At 30.3% G+C, this 21,602-nt stretch overlaps 1 protein-coding gene and 1 long non-coding RNA gene across 2 annotated transcripts; both read right to left on the bottom strand.

The window, feature by feature from the left end:
* Positions 1 to 327: 327 nt before the first annotated feature.
* LOC7470593 (uncharacterized) lies at positions 328 to 2,995 on the bottom strand. Its single transcript, XR_002979547.2, has 7 exons — positions 2,799 to 2,995; positions 2,522 to 2,593; positions 2,102 to 2,266; positions 1,298 to 1,933; positions 1,054 to 1,211; positions 484 to 664; positions 328 to 387 (listed from the first exon to the last, which is right to left on the bottom strand). It is a non-coding gene; the product is annotated as an uncharacterized LOC7470593 (long non-coding RNA).
* A 9,883-nt stretch (positions 2,996 to 12,878) lies between these two features.
* LOC7475122 (embryo-specific protein ATS3B) lies at positions 12,879 to 14,016 on the bottom strand. Its single transcript, XM_002298218.4, has 3 exons — positions 13,812 to 14,016; positions 13,413 to 13,523; positions 12,879 to 13,206 (listed from the first exon to the last, which is right to left on the bottom strand). The coding sequence occupies exons 1-3, from the start codon at positions 13,938 to 13,940 to the stop codon at positions 12,946 to 12,948; spliced, it is 501 nt and encodes a 166-aa protein (XP_002298254.1). The 5' UTR covers positions 13,941 to 14,016; the 3' UTR covers positions 12,879 to 12,945.
* Positions 14,017 to 21,602: the final 7,586 nt, after the last annotated feature.

Here is a 21,602-nt window from a genome sequence, read left to right as displayed (position 1 = left end):
TGAACCCCAACACAGACCTAAACACTAGTCATTATGTAGTAATGTAGTGAGAAGGATCCCTTAAGAACACTTCAGGCCACTTCAAACATTATAATCTAATTTGCTGTCTGGACCAGAAATAAATATTTTACAGCTTTGAGTTGATTATTTTGGAGTCATTTTAGAAGGAAATCTGAACAAGGTGGTTCTTGCAAGCAGATTACATTGCTTCTCAGTTTGAGCACAAAGCTCCAAGCTTTAAGAAAATCCCATTCCAGCTAGAAAATATTCAAAACATGAAAAAATATAAAAGCAAAATAGCCTTACCTGCAATTTAGATTCAAAGTCCTCAGGTGACCAGTTCAGCAAATTGCACTCATGGTTTAATTCAAGCTCCCCAGCAACAACCTGCACCCAGGTGTATTACTGATTTAGCACATATAAATACGCTGAATAAACTTGTGAAGACTCAAACCCATCTTGCACAAACAGTGATAAACTGACCAGTCTTTTCAATCCACCTTCAACTTTCTAACATAGATTGCAAGTGCAACACAGCTTTGAGACCATATTTGGCCACGGCTACGCTTGACGAAACTAGTCAACCCTAATTCTGCAAATTACAAACCCCGGCTCACCACAACCCTTTGTGGGACAAAAATCCAAAGTAGTCCTACATCAAGCCCTGAAAAATAGCACTCTTCAGAGAAGTTGGAACTATGACAATTATTCAAGTTTCAATGATTTTTGAGACCTACGCACCTGGACTTCTACAATCTTTTGAATAGTAGCAGAACCTTCCCCATGCAAAAAAATAAAGGAAACAAGCCTACTTCATAATCATGATAAGATGCATTTCTTTTCAAAAGTTATGCTTGGTCAACATTCATCCCCAGAGCATGGGGTGGAGTCATAATATGTCAAACATAAATTCATGTCATTGTTCTTTTTCAACGTGTATTGAATATTTATGGCGCACAAGTTAACTGAAATAACCTATCCCTCCAGCACCAGTTTGAAAGTCATGAAGGAGGAAATATTAATTCCATAAGGGATTACGCTGGTAACTCCTACCTTGTACAAGGATACGACAGCCTGAATTAACCAGATTAATGGCATCAGATTGATCGATTTCATTCTGGTAACCACAAGGAAATGCAACATCACCCCTTACACTCCAAGGTTTTGCTTCATCATAGTACTTTGATCGAGCACAAGTCTTTGAGTAGTCTCTGCAGGTTTCACATTTATAATAACACCATAAAATGTTAACAAATCACCCCAGCAACAAGATTAATGATGACTAAGGAAAACACACCGCAAACTTCTCTTCTGCGCTTTGATATCTCTCAGAAAAGATATTTTCATGTAATCAAATCCATCCTCATCCACCAAATATCCCTTTGAATCTGTCCAATATTTTGATACATGTTACAAGAGTTGCTACTCAAATAATCCTCCGCAGCAAAACCTCAACTGCACTATGGCCATTAACCCCTAAATATCAGAAATACTGAAAGTGGAAGAACCAAATAAACAAAATTGTGAAAAGAAATAGAAAGCTTTTTCTGTATTTTTATGCTTGTTGACGAGATGCAAGATAAAAGACCTGCAAAACCTTGAAGGCATCACTCCTCTTGCAAGTCTTCTACATAAGATGGAAGAAACACTTTTGAGAGATGCAGTTGAAATAGAAGAACCTTACATTCCTTATCAACTAAAACTCAAAGGTCATATAGATATTGTGAGTTGTGATGATCAACATAGCTTGTTCTTTTTGAGGTATTTTGACTTGGGAACTAATTTGACATGCTGGAGCCCATCACTCAATTTGATTGTATAAAATATTCACGGACAACTAAATGTACCTGATACTGTGATTGGAAGAGAGCCATAACCAATAAGCTTCTCTAGAACAAGCATTGTAATCTTTCCAGAACCACTTACAGCACATCTGAATGGGAAATTAGAAAAAAAAAGCTAAAAATTTGCAAAAGAAGCTCAGCATCAACTGAATGCTTTATGTAGTATATTAAGCAGCTAATAAACCTAATAAAGGTGAGAAATATTCTGATATTTGAAAGAATCAAACGCAGCAGGTCTCAAACACAATACATCTCACCGTGCATTATGGAGAATGTAAGAATATATTTCTATAGGCCTATACTATGCCATTGGCTTGAGGGATACTGTCATCAACAGCAACAAGTTTTTGGAGTCAAGGGAGGAACCTTAGTCCTTTGATTTCTTTATTCATGCCAGCAAGCATAAGCTGCACAAAGAAAACCTGCAAAAGCATGGTGAATTTGTTAGATATTAAGATGCTTAAACGAGAGTAATACAATGAGCTCAATAAACTCATTAAGAAGACAAATATATAGTAAACCAGAGAATAAAGAATTTCACACACAGGTAACAATCACAGACTATGGCAAAACAGAGAATAAAGAAGTTTACACATGGATGCACACAGCTAGAAAGCACAAAACTTAAAAACATGTTGCACGTGCAGTAACTAAGAGTTTGAAGGGAGAATCATTACCAGCCCATAGCCAGTAGCTTCAGTTCGAAGGCTAGAACCAGACCAAAATACCCTTGGCCCTGTAAAACTTCCCTGCATGAGTCGGGCATGAATATGAAAGAGGCACAGATACGTCTCTTTCCATGATGAATACTGACATAACAATAAAATTCAAGCACTTATAATACAAGGTGGAAGATACATTAAAACTTCTGTACAGGAAGCTATAGGAAAAACAGGAAAAAGGCATCTCACATAATAAAGTGTCAGTATGGTTAGATTATTTAGAACTAGCTACCTTCAGTCGAGACTGTAAGGCTCTCTTTTATCCCAAGAAGAGCAGTATTGGCAATTTGATTTTAAAAGGAGAAAAGTAGTCTGTCTGAAGGTAAAAAACAAAGGTCCAAGATTTTGAATAAATTAAAATAGACATGGGCATGATATAAGATTCTGACAAGAACAATTCTCAGTCCCTGTTCATTGTGAACTAGAGTTCCTAAACAAAGCTATGGGTTAGAGAAATCATTTCTTTCCTGTGCGCTTACATTTACTCGTAGTTCAATGAAGTTCCAGAAATATAATTTTTTCAATTGAAACCTTTGGTCTTTCTCAATCTATTTTTTTTTTCTTTTTCCCTCAATCTTCACGACCTCATATTACCCTTACAAGTTTTACTTTACTTTTAGAGTCTTAGAGAATTCTTGTGGATTTGAGTCGAACCCTTCCATCATGAAGCTCTTATGATTGAATCCCAAACGAATTTCATAAATCTTTTTTTATTTTGAGTCACAGAAGACTCTTATAAATTTTTTGTGATGCATAGCCTCAAAGGATTTCTTACAATTGAGTATCAAAAGGCTCTCGCAAATATTTCTTTACTTTTAATTCTTAGAAGTTTCTTGTATTTTTTTTATGTGATTATATATAAGAGGACTCTCGTTCTTTACTTTTGAGTCTTAAAAAACTCAGCATTTTCTTCTACAATCGAGTCTCAGAGAACTCTTACAACTTTTTCTTTACTTTTGAGTCTGGAGGGACTTTCACAAATCTTTCTTTATTTTTAAGTCTTAGAGGACTCTTGTAATTTTCTTATACGATGTTTCAAAGAATTCTCACAAGATATTTTTTTATTTTTAAGTCTTTGAGAACTCTTGTAAATCTTTATGTGTTTACGTCTCAAAAAACTCTTACAAAATTCTTTGTTTTTAAGTCTCATAAGACTCTTGTAAACTTAAGTCCAAAGCATCACTCGTGTGAATTTGAATCCCAATTGATTCTTTTAATTTCAATTCTTGAGGTTGGTCGTCTCTCGATTTGAGCACCTTTTAAATTTTTCTCGTATACACCATCTTTTCTTTATAAGCTTACTAAACAAGCCTAAGAAAATTCATTATTTATAGACTTTTTACTATAAGCATTGTAAAAAGATGGTAGCTATCATAACTTAATTTTGATCCTCTTGTTTCGATCATATATTAAAAAAAAATCCAAAAAAGCGCATTTTTTACGCAATATGGCCAAATTCTCTGCCATTTCATGATTTTCGACAACCTTTTCATTTATCATTTTTATTTTAATGAGTTTTCAAAAATTAAGTTTTGAAAACAAAGTAAAAAAGTAATGACAAGAAAAGAAACAAAAAGCTTAGTGAGCATAGTAATAATTAAGGATGACGTAAAGGACTAATATGAACATTTCTAACCCCTTCCCCAAGCAATTTAAAGATAAAGAGAGAGAGAGAGAGAGAGAGAAAGATGTGGAAGGTTAGAGACTGAGATAGGAGAAGAGAGAATAAAGAGTAAAAAAAGAGAATATAGGATAAGAATAAAAAAAAATATTAGGTAGTATAAAAAAGGGGTGGATAATAGAGGGAAAAAAAGAAAAAAAAATCGAGTAGAAAAAAAAGAGAAATTTTTGTGTAGGGAAAAAGAAAGAAAGAAAAAGATGAAAAAGAGTAAAAAAAAGGGAATTGTGACAACCCTCCCCTCTTATTTTTCTCAGTTATTAATACAACAACCACCATTATAGACAGCGTTACTCACCCCAACACCATTGACAGCCCATCCTTCACACCATAGCCATTATCCTTACCAATAAAAACTCAACTCCCCACGTAGACAACAACAATGTCAACTCAGTAGCCATCACCATGTTTTTAGTCGACCTGAACCAGCCTTCTTCTATAAGCCAAACAATGACAACACCTTCTCCATCTCGCTCACCATAATAGTCTCCACAAAAAACATTCAATAATAGAAATAACAGCCTAACCTGTGATGGAGAAAGAGAAACGAAGAGAAGAGAAAAGACTAAAACCTCAAGTGACTTAATCTCCTCTCTTAGGTGGTGGTATGCATTATTGCTAGTGTAGAGAGGAAGAGATGGTGACAATTATTTCAATTTGCTAGGTGATGCTCCTTAACAGCATTAGTGTGTGGTCCAATATGCTAGCAGTAGTGACGACATGTGAATCCACACACCAACACTATCTAGATTGATGTCACTATTCTAACCATTTTTCAACTTCTCCCGGGTGATCCCAACAACTTTTGAAGATCGTTCTTGAACCCTAAATGATTTTTATTATTATTTGTAATGCATTATTAATTTTTTGTCATTGATTATGATGAATATTTAAAGTGTTAGGGCCCATACCTTTATGTTACAACCCTAGGGGTATAAGGTCGTCGGGGCTTTATAGTTTTAGGTGGAATAAAGTTAGAACCAATACTCCACGATGGGGTTGGGATGATAGGTTGCAACAGGTTTATTTGAAACATAATGGTTTAGCCTCGACGTTGAAAGTTCTGCGTATGTATGTGTGTCTAAATATTTATTTTCAAACAAATAATGAAAAACAACATTGACGAGTTTTTATCAAGTTAGAGTCATGATTGTTTTATCAAACTTGGGTATTAACAACTAGGTCATTGTGTCTCTTAGTTTTTATGGACCGACGTAGGCCTAGAGATTTTAAAAAAATTGAAATGAAGTAAGATTTTAGGAAGTTATTGAAAAGTTTTTGATGAATTTAAATAGGTAGAATGTTTATTGACTCTTGGGTTAGAAATTTTAATTTTTTCTTGTAATGATAATAAATTGTAATGGAAATAAATAAATTAATAAGAAAAAAAGGTAATAATTAGGGGAAAGAGTCCCAAAATTTTAGTTGAGAAATATTAAAATTTGTTTATAAATCAATATGCAAAAATACTAGTGATCGGGAAAAACTACAAGGAATAAAACAAATTATTAAGGAGGGGAAATTCTATAAATAATGGCAAAATAGCCCCCTTTTACTTTAAAAGAGTTGGTTAGCCCCACTCTTAGAGAAAAATGGTTTGATCTTTATTTTTATCTAAAAGTTTTGAGAGATTTCTTCTTATAAAAACATGTTAAGCATGTGTTGGATAGATTATTAGGAGAAAACGCGATTAATATGTGAATTTAGGGGAAAGTTTAAGAGATAAAAAGTTAGAAGCATGAGAGAGAAACATAGGGTTTTAAAGGGAGAAGAATTAAAGGAGGAGAAAGAAGAGTCATAAATTAAACTCAAAATCAATTTTTAATGTGTTTCTCACCAATTATTTCGTTTTGTTTTGGATTTGGGACAATTTTGGGTGAAAACTTCATTTCAAGTTAGGGTTTTTGAACAAAATTTAGGGAAAAGTGTGTTTAATTGTAGAATTGTTATAATGACATGGAATGCATGTTAGCTAGAGTAAAAATTAGTTAAAATTAAATAAAAAACAATAGATCGTAATGATCTTTAGGGCTGACTAAGGTACATTTAAGGGGGATGAGAATTTAGTGGAAAACTAGTGAAATCGTGTGTTAGTTTGAAATAAATATGTGAAAAATGTATTTTGAATCGAGTGTTAATATTCATTGTATAAATTGTGTTATAGATATTCTAAGAAAAATGATTTACATATTATGAAAATAGTGAGAAGTGTTGAAATGATATGTAAAGGTGATCATTAGAGTGTGTTTTGAGTGTGTGGCATACAAAGATAGAAGTGTAGAATATAATTTTGAATACTAGCTAGATTCTTAAAAGTATTGAGTGTAACTAGGTATGGATTTTGACAGTTGTTAGGTTGTGTGATTTCATGAATATGAAATTGTTAGATTCTATAATATTTTGTGTTTAGTAATGTGCTAAGAAAGAGTGAAATATGTTTGTATTAAATGAAAATTTGTTGACTTGAATATGGACGAGTCAATTTAGGAGACATATTGACTGATGTTGTATCTCCTTCTTGAATTGGGAGAGGCATGACGAGTTGGGCCATCAGTTGGAGGAGTTATGTCTATAAAAGGAGCATGTAGGTGTTCAGCAACTCATTCTCTTTAAATTTTAGTATATTTCTTTAATATTGTTTTCTTCATTATTGTATCATTATTAATTAAGGGTTGAAATGGAAATTGTGGTGTTATGTTTTGAAATGAAAATAATGTATTACTTGATTGAAACGAGAATATATAAATCAATTGTAGAAGATATATTTTGATATGAATTAATTAGAAAATATTTTTTATTTATATTAGTTGATCGTGTTGACAGAACTAAAGAGATGTTATGATACTTAGTTAATCATGTTAATAGTAATTAAGGATATGTTGGTGATATTAATTAACCATGTTGATAGAACTAAAAAGATGTTTTGATATGTAGTTAACCGTGTTGATGGTAACTATGAATATGTTGTTGACATTAGGTGACCATGTTAACAGAACTAAATAGATGTTTTGATGCTAAGTTGACCATGTTGACGGTGACTAAGAAGATGTTTTAATACTTAATTAACCATGTTGATGGCAACTAAAAAGAGATCGTTGATACTTGGTTGACCATGTAGACAGTAACTAAAGAGATGGTTTTGATACTTAGTCATCCGTGTTAACGACAACTAATGAGACTAATGTAAATTTTAGTTTGTTATATTGACAGCGACTTATTCAATAAGTATAGACATGCTAATTATCGATGTTGTGGTGAGAAATTTTGAATTATTACTAGTATTTAGTTGATTTTTTTTGTTAATGATAATGAAAGCTTCTTGATAAGGTTATTGAGTTTTATATATGTATATATATTAACTAATAATACTTTTAATGTTATATTCCTTGTAGGTCCATCTCATTCGGTAGGATCATGGTGACTTATGTGTTTGGTATTGTGGTCGTTTTTGTGGTTGTAGTTTGAAAAAAATTGTTTTATAAAAAGTACTTTTAGTTGAGGTTGGTTTGGTATTTATATATGTTTGGTTAAAACTGTGGTTGAAATTGAGGTTGAACAAAAAGTAGTTTAATGTTATATTCCTTGTAGGTCCATCTCATTCAGCAGGATCATGGTGACTTATGTGTTTGGTATTGTGGTAGTTTTTATGGTTGTAGTTTGAAAAAAGTTGTTTTATAAAAAGTACTTTTAGTTGAGGTTGGTTTGGTATTTATATATGTTTGGTTAAAACTGTGGTTGAAATTGAGGTTGAACAAAAAGTAGTTTAATGTTATATTCCTTGTAGGTCCATCTCATTCAGCAGGATCATGGTGACTTATGTGTTTGGTATTGTGGTAGCTTTTGTGGTTGTAGTTTGAAAAAAGTTGTTTTATAAAAAGTACTTTTAGTTGAGGTTGGTTTGGTATTTATATATGTTTGGTTAAAACTGTGGTTGAAATTGAGGTTGAACAAAAAGTAGTTTAATGTGTTTGGTTAAAAGAATGCTTTTCAAATTGAAGTTATATATATATATATATTGATGATTTTTTAATTTAAATATTGTAGATTTAACTACTACTATTACATCATGAAATAAATAATATTGATATCAAATATTTTTTATTGTTCCATTAAACGATCTACAATTTCATCACGTACGAAATCCATCCGACAAGGACTACAGTTTTCTTGGTTTCTTAAGCGCGCAACAACATCAGGTAAAATATCATCAGGAACAAAATTGGGATTAAGATCAAATTCTGCAAATATGCCTGCATCAAGGGATCTCCTTCTAATTTTTAGAATAAAACACAATTAAAAATAAAAATAAAAAATGATTTTTTTTAACTGGATCAGACCCGGCAAGAATAAAATTGGGATTGCGATCAAATTCTGCAAATGTTACGTCATCAAGCGATCTCCTTCTAATTTTTTGAATAAAACACAATTAAAAAAATAAAAATTGAATTTTTTATAACTGGGTCGAACCCGGTTCAATGCATTTAGCTTTGGACCGGACCCGGTTCGGCCGAAACAGTTGATAATGACTCCATTGTTCACGTGAACAGTGGAGTTTCACTCTCCACTGAACGTCCGTAGGTTTGCGGAAAGCAGCTGAGAGCTGCTTTCCGCAAACCTGCGTTTTACATTAAAATCTACATAGGTCCCACATACATAGTAAATTGTGTTGTGGGATTACCAAACAGGTTGCGCCTGCGTTTTGCTTCAAACGCAAACGCAACCTCCTAAATAAACGGACACTTAGTTCACTAGATTTTGTTAGGTATATAGCCTATGTAGTTTAATTAGTTATGTTGTTGCAATAATTTTATTTTGGAATGAGTTTAATTACAAAACTTTACTTGAAATATTATGTACATTAAACTCTTTTGTGTTAAATTAAACTCTTATGTGTTAAATTCATTCATGCATCCATAATGTGGAGAATATAGTATACTAATGAAAGAAAAAAATTAGAATTGTTATAGTTGATTGTGGATAAACTATGGAAAAATCTCTAATAAATGAACTAGTGGTATGTATAAGGCATATGTGTGGAGGTTACTAAAATGTGTTTTATGTAGGATATAGACAAGGCCCCAAATAAGGGAGGCTCTAACAAAATTTTGTTAAAATCAAAAAAATTATAAATTTTAAATAATAAATGAATTGGTTGAATTAAAAAGTGTATGTAATGTTCAATGGATATGATTTATGAAAAGAAAAATTGTGCAAGTAATATCTAAAAATAATGTGGATGAAATAACCACACTGATATATATATATATATATATATATATATATATATATATATATATATATATATTACATCATAAATTTCATCATAAATTTCATCTTGCATAGAGTCAGCATGAAATGTTGAAGAAGCAAACCATTGGTAACCGATGATGAATGATTGGTAATAATTTAAAGGAGAATTATCTCATCACTAGTTAAAAAAATAATTATCCCTATTTTCATGAATATCATATGAAATGTTGATTTTAATACATATAAACTAACAAGATGTTACAGATGTGTTCATCATGTTAGCATCATGTTTTGAAAACTTGAATTTTTACGGTTAGGTTAACATGTCTTCTAATTTTAGAAATCAATATAAACCTAACATGACATCTTTAAAAAAAAATAAGGTTAATAATAATTCCACATCTCCAAACTCTTTATGATAAATCCATGTTTGTATTTGGACATCCTTTCCAAGTAATCTCTATCCTATAAAAGTTTATTGAAAAAACTAAGCAGTAGATGGAGAAAAACAAGCACCAAAATAGAGCCAAATTTGCCTATAAAATGGGTTGAAAAAAATCACTAGAAAAAAAGCTCAAAACCAGACCTAAATGAGGTGTTTGATAGGCTCAAAGTTGTGCCCATTGCAACAAAAACCAAACCCATTGCATCTAAACCAAGCCCAAACTTGAAAAAAGTGGTGCAAATTCAAGCAAGAAGAGAGACGGAGAAGGCAGAACCAAAATTGTGACGGTGCTCCTCCTCCATGGACTTCCCATTAACACATGTCAAACAGGAAGGGTCATCTCTTCAAAAAAGAATCCAACGCAACTAAAAACTCCTTGATTAGCCACTAAAAGTTGACACACCCATCTCAAGTATATAAGAACATTATTCCAGACGCTAGTTCGTGGGTGTCATGTGTTTGATATTTTTTTTGTAATTTTTTATTATGTTCCTAGATTCCATAACTCCTCTCCAAATTAATCCATAGTATTAGCCACCTATCAAAATCACCCTTAAAAAAGTATTCTTCATCCTAGGGGCTTCCTCAACCGAAAAGTGGACCGTGTTCAATGCTTATACTAGAAGAAATTGATTCTTCTACCTACTTGACTTGCTATAACACTTATGACACCTCATAAAACTGAGCAGTTATCTTTAACTCCTATGAACGTAACTCAAACGAGATCCTTAACTCTCCTATAAAGGGACTCATGTATAAAATATTCCTTAAAACTATTTTCACTTGCATTAACACAAAGTTACAACACCTCATAAACAAAGTACAAGCATTGATATTGTATTTGTTTATTTGAGTGGAAAATAGATGATTTGTGCAATAACTTATAGTGAAAGAGATAAATTCCAAGAAACACAAATTGCCTATCCTACCCTTTGTGATTATTAGCACTCTAATAATTATAATAATTGAAAGAAAACCTATTTGAAGCTGTAAAAGGAAAAAAAATAGAGTTATATAATTTGTATTTGTTATTAATAATAAACTAAAAGAGGAGGGGGTTTTACTGTATCCCTCATCACAAAGCATTATTCTTTGGAATAATGCTTTGCTTTTCTTTTTTTTTCTTTTTTGATTTTTTTTAAATTTTATCCTTTAATATTATATTTTTTTTTATTTAGTTATCACACTTTCATGACATGGATCTTAATCTTAAGTTTGCGGGTTAACCCGGTCGACTCAATTTTTTTTTCTTTTTCTTAATTTTTTTTCAATTTCGTCCTTTAATATTGATTTGATTAAGAATTAAACTTCATGATTTGTTTTATTTACTTTTCATTAGGTTATCCTGATCTTATGACCCAAGAATAGTGCTTAACAGATTAACCCGAGTTGACTCAAGTTGTTTTTTTTGTCTTTTATTTAATTGTTTTTTAATTTTATCATTCAATATTAGATCGGTTGAAAATTGAGCTTCATAATCTATTTTGGTTTGCCTTTTATGAGAATATCTTGGTCTCAAGATCAATGTCATGTATTTTGACATTTTAACCTAGTTAAATCAAATCATATTTTTATTTTATTTCTGAGAGGTTATAGCATTCTCATGACCCAGGTCACAGATCTTTCAACATTAGACTTGTTTTTTTATTGGCTTGTCCTCATCTCATAACCCAGGTCACGGGTTAACCTAATTGACTTATTTTTTTTAATTGACTTTTTTTTTTAATTTTTTCAATTAATAATGTGTTTGATTGAGAATTAGGTTTCATGAGTTGTTTTGATTTTTTTTTCATTAGGTTATCCTAGTCTCATGACCCAGTAATAGTGCTTAACAATTAACTCGGGTTGACTTGACTTATTTTTTATGTCATTTTTTTAATTAATATTTTTATAAATTTCATCGTTTAACATTAGGTCCAACATGAGTAATTGAGAATCGAGCTTTATAATTTGTTTTGACTTTTTCTCTATAAGGATATCTCAATCTCAAGATCAAATTCGCGGATTTGATAGATTGACCCGAGTTAAATCATGTCAGTTTTTTATTTTTTTCTATAAGGTTATCTCGGTCTGATGACCTGGGTCATGAGTTTAGCAGATTGACTTAGGTTGTTTTTATGTTCTTTTTTTAATTGATTTTTTTTTAATCTCATCCTTCAATATTGGGCTGGTTGAAGATTGAAATTCATAATTTATTTCGATTTATTTTTCATAAGGTTATCTTGGTCTTATGAACCGAGTTGAAAGTTTGACATGTTAACTTGGATAGTTTTTTAGGTCTTTTTTTAATTGATTTTTTTTTCAATTTTATCCTTCAATATTGGGCTGGTTGAAGATTGAAATTCATAATTTATTTTGATTTACTTTCGATAGGGTTATCATAGTCTCATAACCCGGGTCATACATTTAACATGTTAACTCAGGTTGTTCAAAGTCAATCTAATATATTTTTATTTTAATATTAAAAAAATATCATCTTTAATAATATTTAAATATTTTTTTAATGTCCAAAAAAATTTAAATTTAAATTAATTCGCAGCATAATGCAGGTAAATCATATAGTACAATAACAATTATAGTTTTACCTTTTCTCTTTCCTCTTAATTATTGCTGCTTACCTCCCTTTTGTTCGATAATCATGATAGATTTAATAATATTGTTAAACAAACAAATGATCTGCATTTACTCTAATCAATGTAGCATCGTTTCGTAAACAAGCTCGAAAATTATTGGGGTTTATGTCATCTGGACCGCGCGATGAGCGCAAAACTTCAAAAAAACTTTACCAAATCACCAAACAATATTAGCGCTCTAGATAATAATGCAGATATTTTTGTTCTAGTCCTTACAGTCTCCCTATTATGTCCCCCTTAACCCAACACCAATAACAAAATAAATGGAATGGAAGCAAACTAAAATGGTACATACAAAATACCACATTAAACGGTTCAAATCAACTTAAATTATTAATTAAAGATTGAAGTCTATTTTAAGTGATAAGATTGTTCAAGCGGAAGAAGAAGCAGCATTACAATGATTAAAGCCATACCAAACAGCATTAGGGATGAATGTGTTGTAGTAAAATGTAACAGAAGAAGTGTAATAGCCAGATATGGTGATAGACTCAGGTTTCCAGCCATCGTAGCCATTTCTGTAGAGGTACACATAGCAGATCTGGTATGTACACGGCCCATCAATGTGAAATGTATCTGTTGAGCAACTCTCAAATGTTCTTGAACGTGGATCATCAAGTCTCGGAACATATACCTGGTCATTCATATATAAATTTGTTATCAAGAATTGAATGCCAATGACCCAGAACATAAATTAAACCTCAAAGAATTGGGTAGTATTTTGCAGCATTCACTGACAGTACTTTGGCATGAATAAGCTTCTAATAAGATTTTGACTAAAAATTAATTATCATATGCTTCTAATAAACTGCTGATGCGGAGCCTTGTTTGGACACCAACCTGATACCCATAAGCATCTCCAAATGCAAGGCTGATCCGATCACGTGTATACCGACTTGAAGAACAGCTTGTTCTTATTGTCACCGTGTAAGAACAGCTGCTTGCAGTATTCTAATAATCATATACATTTACGCCATAAGAACAGATATATAGATAATTAACTAAAGAATTAATAATTTGAGTAAACAATTTCATCAGATCTTCTTAATTTATACATACATGTACAAGAAGAAGAATCTACTATACAATTTACAGGTCAAATCCTTTAAATTTTTTGTACAGTATCTCTATGAAATAGTTATATGCATGCATATATGATATCAGTCATAAGACTAATTAACTTGTCTTGAAAGAGCAAATATATAAAAATCGTCTAATTATCTACAGACTACTTCATACCTGCAGCGTCGTGTTGATCTTGAAGGAAGTGAGGGGCTGTGGCTGTGTAATCTTTGACTTGGCTTGTGGCGGTGTGAATACAACAGCCAAATACAGCCAAAAAGTCACCAGTGCTTTGCCGTCGATCATTTTTTCTTGAACTAGGTGGCCAGAAAGTGAGAGGGACGGGTAGCAACTGTGCTTTAATACAATTAATTTTGCCTCTGTATTTTAGGGGCACAAAATAGATGAAGGGCATTCCAGAAAGAGAATAGGGGTACAGCAGTCTTTTGCTTCTCTCATGTATTTTAGTGTTTGTTTTTTTGTGCATCATCCGAAACCTTATTTTCTAGATGCTTCTTTATCTAATTGGTTGTGTTTTTTCAATTTTAATTTATTCGGACTAGGTTGTTTATGAGTCAAGATTAAGCTATTTTTAAGTGATTTTAAAGACCGACTTTTAATTTCTTAATTTTTAATTTAAAAATATAAAAATAAACAAATCTCGTTAATGATAAAACCACTCTTGAGTTTATTATCCTATTACATAATTTATTAGTGTATTTCATTTGCAGTACCACTAAGATTATGGATTAAAAAGTAGATTTAAAAAAATTATAAATTATATTTTTTTTCTGTAACCAAGATTTTTAAAAGGAGATTTTAGTAGGATTCATGAAAAATTATAGTATATATTAATTAATCAAACATTTTAAAATTATAGTTAGAATAAAATATAGCTTTAACCACTCTTTATCACATTACCAATCAAACTGAATATTATATTTGGAACGTCATGACCAGTAATTTGTCATATTCAGGCCACAATAACATGGAATACGTATGTCATATTTGCTTTTGTGATTTTGTAAAATTTTAAATTAATGTATATTTTTATATTATTTTAATATACTAATATCAAAAATAAATTTTAAAAAAATATATATTATTTTATTATATTTTTAAATAAAAAATAATTATTATCAGCTATTTGTCTAACCTCTGTATACCGGAAACACAGCTAATACAATACGGTATGCATTGATTAGAAATAAATGAGTGACACATGTATACCATCAATATCTACCAACAAATCTATACATAACATGGCCTCGACACATAAGCCGAGACCTAGTCAATAGCGCACAGTAAATCTATAAGAGACTAGACCCAAAACTACTAAACAAAGTGTCGGTATTACATTAGTATTTCTACTGTAATAGTTATAATTTTTTAAAATATTTTTTATTTAAAAATATATTAAAATAATTTTTTTATTTTTAAAAATTTATTTTTAATATTAGTATATCAAAACAATCTTAAAACTTCAAAAAAATTAATTTGAAGCAAGTAAAAATAAAAGAATTTCAAAAACACGATTTGATCTTAAAAACAAACACTACCTACATCTTTCATTGTTGCATTCATATTTGAATTTGTGGTCAAAATTTGTATTTTAAATTTTATTTTTTATTTGAAAATATATTAAATTAATATTTTTTAAAAATATTTTTTTGATAATTTTAATATATATAGAAAAAATTAAAAAAATATTATTTTAATATATTTTTAATTGAAAAATATTTTTTAAAAAAAAAACATTGCAAAATCAAACACTCACGTAACAAAAACATTCCATCAAAATCGATTAATTATTATACTATTCTTATACCTGTGTTATGATATAGTAGGATTCTATGTTAGTTTTTTACATAAAAGAAAGTAATTCTTATGTTAGAAATATGTTTTTGGATATCATATTTTTTAATTGAAAAGCAAAAAGATGATCATCACGCTTAATAAAAAAAATTAAAAAAAATGAAATGATAAATTAAAAATGAGTTGTTAATGCTAATTAAATAATAAAACATGAAGTCGTTATTCTTAATAAATATAAAACATAAATGCAAATACAAATATTTGACACTAGTTATCCATTTTGTTTTACACATTTTCATTTATTTTATGTTAGAAGTTAATTCTCATTCCTAAGAACAAATTATTTTTATATAAAATATAAGAGAAAAAAATTGCATATAAATTATAATAATATCTTTGAAGCTTTGTAAAATTAATATATATATATATATATATATATATAATTATTTTTGAAAAAAATGAACTAAGTACTTAAAAAAAGAAAAGATAGTATTAACCAATATCTAAATAGAAAACATTTATGAAAAAAAATAAAGTTAGGTGCTACCAAGCCTAGCAGACGAGCCCCAAGTGCTTGGCCAACCATAAAATATTACAGGGCCGCGCGCCTACTAATATGTTTTCTGAATGAGCAAATGACTTGTCATACATTCTATTTTTTTTTCATAATCGAGTGATAGATCATCTTCTATGGAAGATGACCTATCACATGTTAGATAGGAAGTGACCGAAAAATTAGGATTCGAGTTTTTTTAGTCATAAAAGCTATTGTTTTTACTTTTTTTCACTTGAAAACACCTAAAATCATCTAAGAAACCTTTATAAATCTATTTTCAACCCCAAAACACCCTAAAAAATTTACAAACCTCAATCTGCTTTTTTTGACATATAAAGAAACACTACCTTCATTAAACTCTTCTTGAGAAAACTAAAACACCATCTCCATTGACATAAAAATTGAATTTTTTAGTGGATGAAATGTGATCATATGAGAACTTTATCTATCCTCAACATTTTCCAAGGATTTTCTCTATTCTCTCTCAACACTTAAGGTCTAAAACATGAAGAAAATCAAGTCCATACCAAAACATGAATAGCTAAAATAACAAGGACAAAATGATAAAAAAAAATTACAACTTTAAGGACTAAACTAAAGTTTTTTGTGACAGATTAGTAATTGAACCTTTTTTTGTTCTTTGTCAAATTTAATTCTCCTTCTTTTAATTGTTATTTTTTACTATAGTTAAAGCTTGATTTCACAAAATTGATTTTCAATCAATCTTTGAATATTGTCAATATCTTTATACATACTAGGTAATGCAGATTGAAAGAATGTAAACAAAAAAAATCATATTAATGTAAAATGAGAGGATAAAATTACAAAGAGCAAAAGTTTGATGACTAAAATGATTAAATAAAAGGATTGCATTGTCCATATAAACAATGCAATCCACTGTTACTTGTGTCTCGCTGAATAGTTCATGTCGCCATAATGATATACCATTATGTTTTAGTTATATCTTTAATAAGTCTTCATACTCTTCTAAAATATATGAGACTTATCCATAAAAATATAGATATTATTGGCTAGTTGGCCCGTAATTCGTTGCGATTCGTACCAAAAGTTTTTTTTTACACAAAAAAAGAATGTCAAGGCATTGTCAATGTGTTTTCTAGCACCAAGAACACTTTTAATTGTGAACTAAGAAATTGATGTGTGCATTTAATAAAAGAAATTGAGAATCATGTGCTAATAAATACTAAAAAAAGTTGTTAACAACAATTAAACCAAGTGAGAGTTACCTTGATATAACTCGGTCGACCCAATAGGCTCAAACATGACCCGATCAAATCCTAGTTTGACTTTAAAAAAATTCAAGACGACACCATCTTAGCTTTTTAAAAAATATCGAGACAGTGATGTTTTGGATTGACCTGAGTCAACCAAGATTAACATATCAAACCCACGTCTAGTCTTGTACTCTGTTGAGTTTAATAACATTATTTTATGGAATCTATGTTTTTTAATCTTATGACAATAAAAATGGACATGCATAAGCAAGCTAAAGAAAAAATTTAAGGAAAAAAAATCATGAAGAGCTGTTCAAAATGAGCATTTTCTAATGTTATAAAAATAATGTCATAATCTTATTTGAAAATTGAGTAAAAACTGAATTGTATTTAATAAAATAACACCCATAATATATATTTTTTATTAATTAATTTTGACGAGATTTAATTAAATAGAAAAAAAGATTAAAAAAAATCCCATAACGACCTTAACAAAAGAGGCTAGACGTCTAGGCCCGGGTAGGCCAGCACGCCTAGCCCATAATGAGAGAGGTTAATTGCACATGGGCCTATAAGGCCAAGCTTATATGTCAAGCTATTTTTTGTTTTGTTTTAAATGAGTGGATGATGGGTTATCTGTTTTTTTTTTTTTTAAAAAAGATGAAGATGACTTGTCTTCTACTAATATAATCTCCATCCTCTTTAGGTGGCTAAAAAGGTGAGTTATGCCTTATTTGACCCAAAATATCAATTTTAACCCTTTTCTCCTAAAAACACCTAAGAAACATCTCTACAAACCTCAATATAACCTAAAATCATTCTTTAATTGGTAAAAAAAATAGGAAATCACCCAGAATTAAAAAGATGTTTGATCCACGATGTACCTTTTCCAACTAGATAAACGGTAAAACACATCTTAATAGAACTCCTCTCATTAAATGGAGAACTCCTTAATCCATTTTTTGTTGAATTTCGGCCAACCCACAACTTTCTCTCCTTCATTGTTTTTCAATGACTTTCTCTTTCCTCTCTCAAGTTTAAGGACTGAAATGTAAATAAAATAAAGTTTTGGATTAAAAAATAAAATTCTAAAACTAAAAGAACCAAAATGGAAAAACAAAAAAACTTTAGGGACTATATTTTTAAAACTCACACCTTATGTACAATTAAAAAAAAGGAAAATTACCCCTATCATCATATAGTTTAGTTGAAATTGCATTTTCCTATTGTGTTTTGGAAAATTACAATTTGCATTCTAATCTATAGTAAACGGGTAACAATATGCATCCTGTATTTGACTAACCCAAAAAAAATTATAAAAAATCAATAATTTTTTTTATTCACAAGTTTGCCATTATTTTTCATTTAATGATTAAAGAGTCCTTGTTGCGTAAAATAATAAAAATGCCATAAATGGTCATACTTCAACTCCACCCCAAATCTGAATCTACATCGTCTATCTAGATCCACACATTAACATTTCATGCTATAAAAATAAAATCAACATCCTCTTATATCTCTCTTTCTCACACAATATATAGTTCAAGCTGCTACTGACGCTTCTCAAGCTTTCTAAAGACATGGTTGCTCTTTTTTATTTATTTTGTAATTGCTTCTCCCGCTTGCTAATATACAAGATGGAAGATATAATAAAAGATAATAACATGTTAAACCAAATCAAGAAATAAACAAAAGATAAAACATCAATTACCATGCAAAAACAATTATTAAAATATAGCATGGTATATTTATTAATTATTGACAAAAACAATTAAAGGAGTGGAGCACAACCATAACTACAACAAAGAAAAATGGGAGGACAAAGAAGAGGGCATGGATTAATCAATCACAATTCACATAATATTCTTTTACTTCCAACCTAAAAAGGAGAACCCTGCTAGCCTTAAAAAAACATTCCTTTCCAAAGTGAATGGGCAGCAAGTGGGGAGCGACTACTTCTCTTCTCCTCAACCACAAAAGCTTTTAAATTTCTTTCACCTAAAGTCCCTGAACCAATTTATCACTCACACCCTTCAAATTCAAGTCATTCTCTGCGATCCCTTATTGAGTTATAGTTTACAGTAATGAAATTGAATTTGAGTCTCATGATTTAGCTATTAATTATGATTTGGGACCTAAAGAAGATGAAGAAACTGGAAAGAAAATTTTGCACTTGGATCTTTAATATTGTATAAAAATATCATAATGGAAATCAAACCTAGTGCTAATTTATTTTGAATTCTTTTAAAAACCACCAAAAATGTTAAAATCATCACCAAAAATGCTAAATAGAGTTTCCTGATCATCCATAAACCTATTAATGAAATTGGAATTATAGGTTGATTTAGAAGAATAAGAGGAAAGCTTCCGGTTTGACAAAGGGAAATTTGAACCACTACCTGCATAAAAGATTCCACCACCCAATATAAATAACCACACTGAAACATGAATTCATGCGAGAAATCAATTTCAATAGTAATTTTATTGTTCAAATTGGGAGAAATCACAAGTTCTTTATTGTTTGTCAAGAGAGAAAAGGAGAAATGATATGTTTGGTGTCTTTGATTGTTATATATAAAGGTATTTTAGTCATTTCATCATATTTGAAAATTTTCTTTGATCAAGTTGCGAAATGTATTTTTTTTCAAAACTCAATAGGCAAGTGTGATTTTGAATAACTATAGGATTTTATGAGTAATTTTCCTAAAAAATAAAAGAGAGGTTGTTTTCATTTTAGTGTTTAATTAGGCCCTTAAAGTTTCAATTATTTTTTAACAATAAAATTGCATTACATTATGCCAAATCAAACATCATTTTAACGTTGGAACATTCTTTCAGGACCAAGAGAACCTCATAGCAGGCTAATCAACACAAATTAGTCCCAAAACTCAGTAAATGCAATGTTTAATAATGAAATTGAAAAAGAAATAGTGATCAAAATAGAAAATGATTCATGGGAAAAAAAGAGTAAAAATAAAAAACACTTCTCTAATTCATAGTGCTTTCTCTCACAGTTTATAATGAAATTAGTAGTTTTTTTATAATTATAATTGTAATATTAATTAATATGAATATGACAGAGGGATACAATATGCTTAATAATTCCTTGTCAAAACAAAAAAACAATCTTTTGATATATACAAGTAATCATTAGCTCTTTCATAAATTTATCTTATGTAAAATTAAAAAGATAAATTCAAGATTGTATTGTATCTTTTGAACTTTTAACTTTTTTCAAGTCTTCAAGATTTTCCTTTCACATTAGTATTTCAATCATATTGTAACATCCCGAGATTTTTTCATGATAAAAGCAATTTTCATGAGTCTTGAACTTAAGAAAAATAAATATTTTTTTTTCAATATATATAATGTCTTAGTTCCACACACAATGTACCATAGTGAATAATAAATGGTTAAGGAAATAAATTAGCATTTGATGTAATAGAAACATAATGACTAAGAAATGAAAAAAATATAAATATTTTTTCCGTTTGGTTACAACTCCCAGAAATTTAATAATATCTGAATACTCCTAGAACAACTGTCTCACAATGGAAAACTTCTTCTTGTCATTCATGGTAGGAGTCGTGCATAGAACTAATATTTATGTAAATTTGAACAACTATAATTACATAAAAGTAGAACCACTGATTCCCTACACTTTTATGATATTGTTAGGTTATAAGTCACAACATGCTCTTTGTCCGCAAGACCTCGACATGTTTTGTCCACAAGATCTCAGTTCATTGAAGTATATTGCACCTCTGTATTTCCATAACTTCACTCACTCTTGCTCATGCTGGTTAGGTATACAACTCATCCTTTCTGAAATAGTTATCCCTTGTCCTTATAGTTCCTATGAAAGGAACTAGGTTCCCCTTCGATTCCATCAATTACGATTCCTTTCTCCCTGTCCGAGTCACTAATGCCTTACAACAACTTTATAGACTAAAACACCAACCCTTCAATCTAAACCTTCAATTAGAATTTGTGTTTAAAGCCTCGATCCTTAGTGGCCTTCCATTAACGTCTTCAGTAATTCCTGGACACTAATCAACAATATCACTCCAGTAAATAGTGCCATGTACTAACACTAACCGATCAATACCAAGTAATAACTCCTCGTTCAAGATCACCCTAACAGTTCTATTCGGCACATCCTAACTGCTTAGGAACATTTTTTTTCTTAATCCAAGTTAGGCAATAATTTCTTAATTAGACAACCACTCCCATTCCTCCTCAATAAGCATTCGACCCTCACCAGGTAGTGATGCTCATCGCCTAGAACGGAGTATAATGTTGCAATAGTCCAAAAATAAAAATTATCATGACATCCCAATCATTTTCACGTATTCAATCACA

Source organism: Populus trichocarpa, chromosome 1 (genome assembly GCF_000002775.5).
Source record: "Populus trichocarpa isolate Nisqually-1 chromosome 1, P.trichocarpa_v4.1, whole genome shotgun sequence".
Taxonomy (NCBI): Eukaryota; Viridiplantae; Streptophyta; class Magnoliopsida; order Malpighiales; family Salicaceae; genus Populus; species Populus trichocarpa.
The sequence above is the reverse complement of the archived record's forward strand: the minus strand, read 5'-3'. Positions and strand labels throughout refer to the sequence as shown.

Bases quoted from the DNA above. Each gene is read 5' to 3' on its own strand.
- LOC7475122 (XM_002298218.4), bottom strand. From the start codon at position 13,940: ATGATCGACGGCAAAGCACTGGTGACTTTTTGGCTGTATTTGGCTGTT. The intron at 13,524-13,811 runs GTATGAAGTAGT...TATGATTATTAG, and splicing joins AGATCAACACGACGCTGCAG to AATACTGCAAGCAGCTGTTC. The intron at 13,207-13,412 runs GTTGGTGTCCAA...ATGAATGACCAG, and splicing joins GAGATGCTTATGGGTATCAG to GTATATGTTCCGAGACTTGA.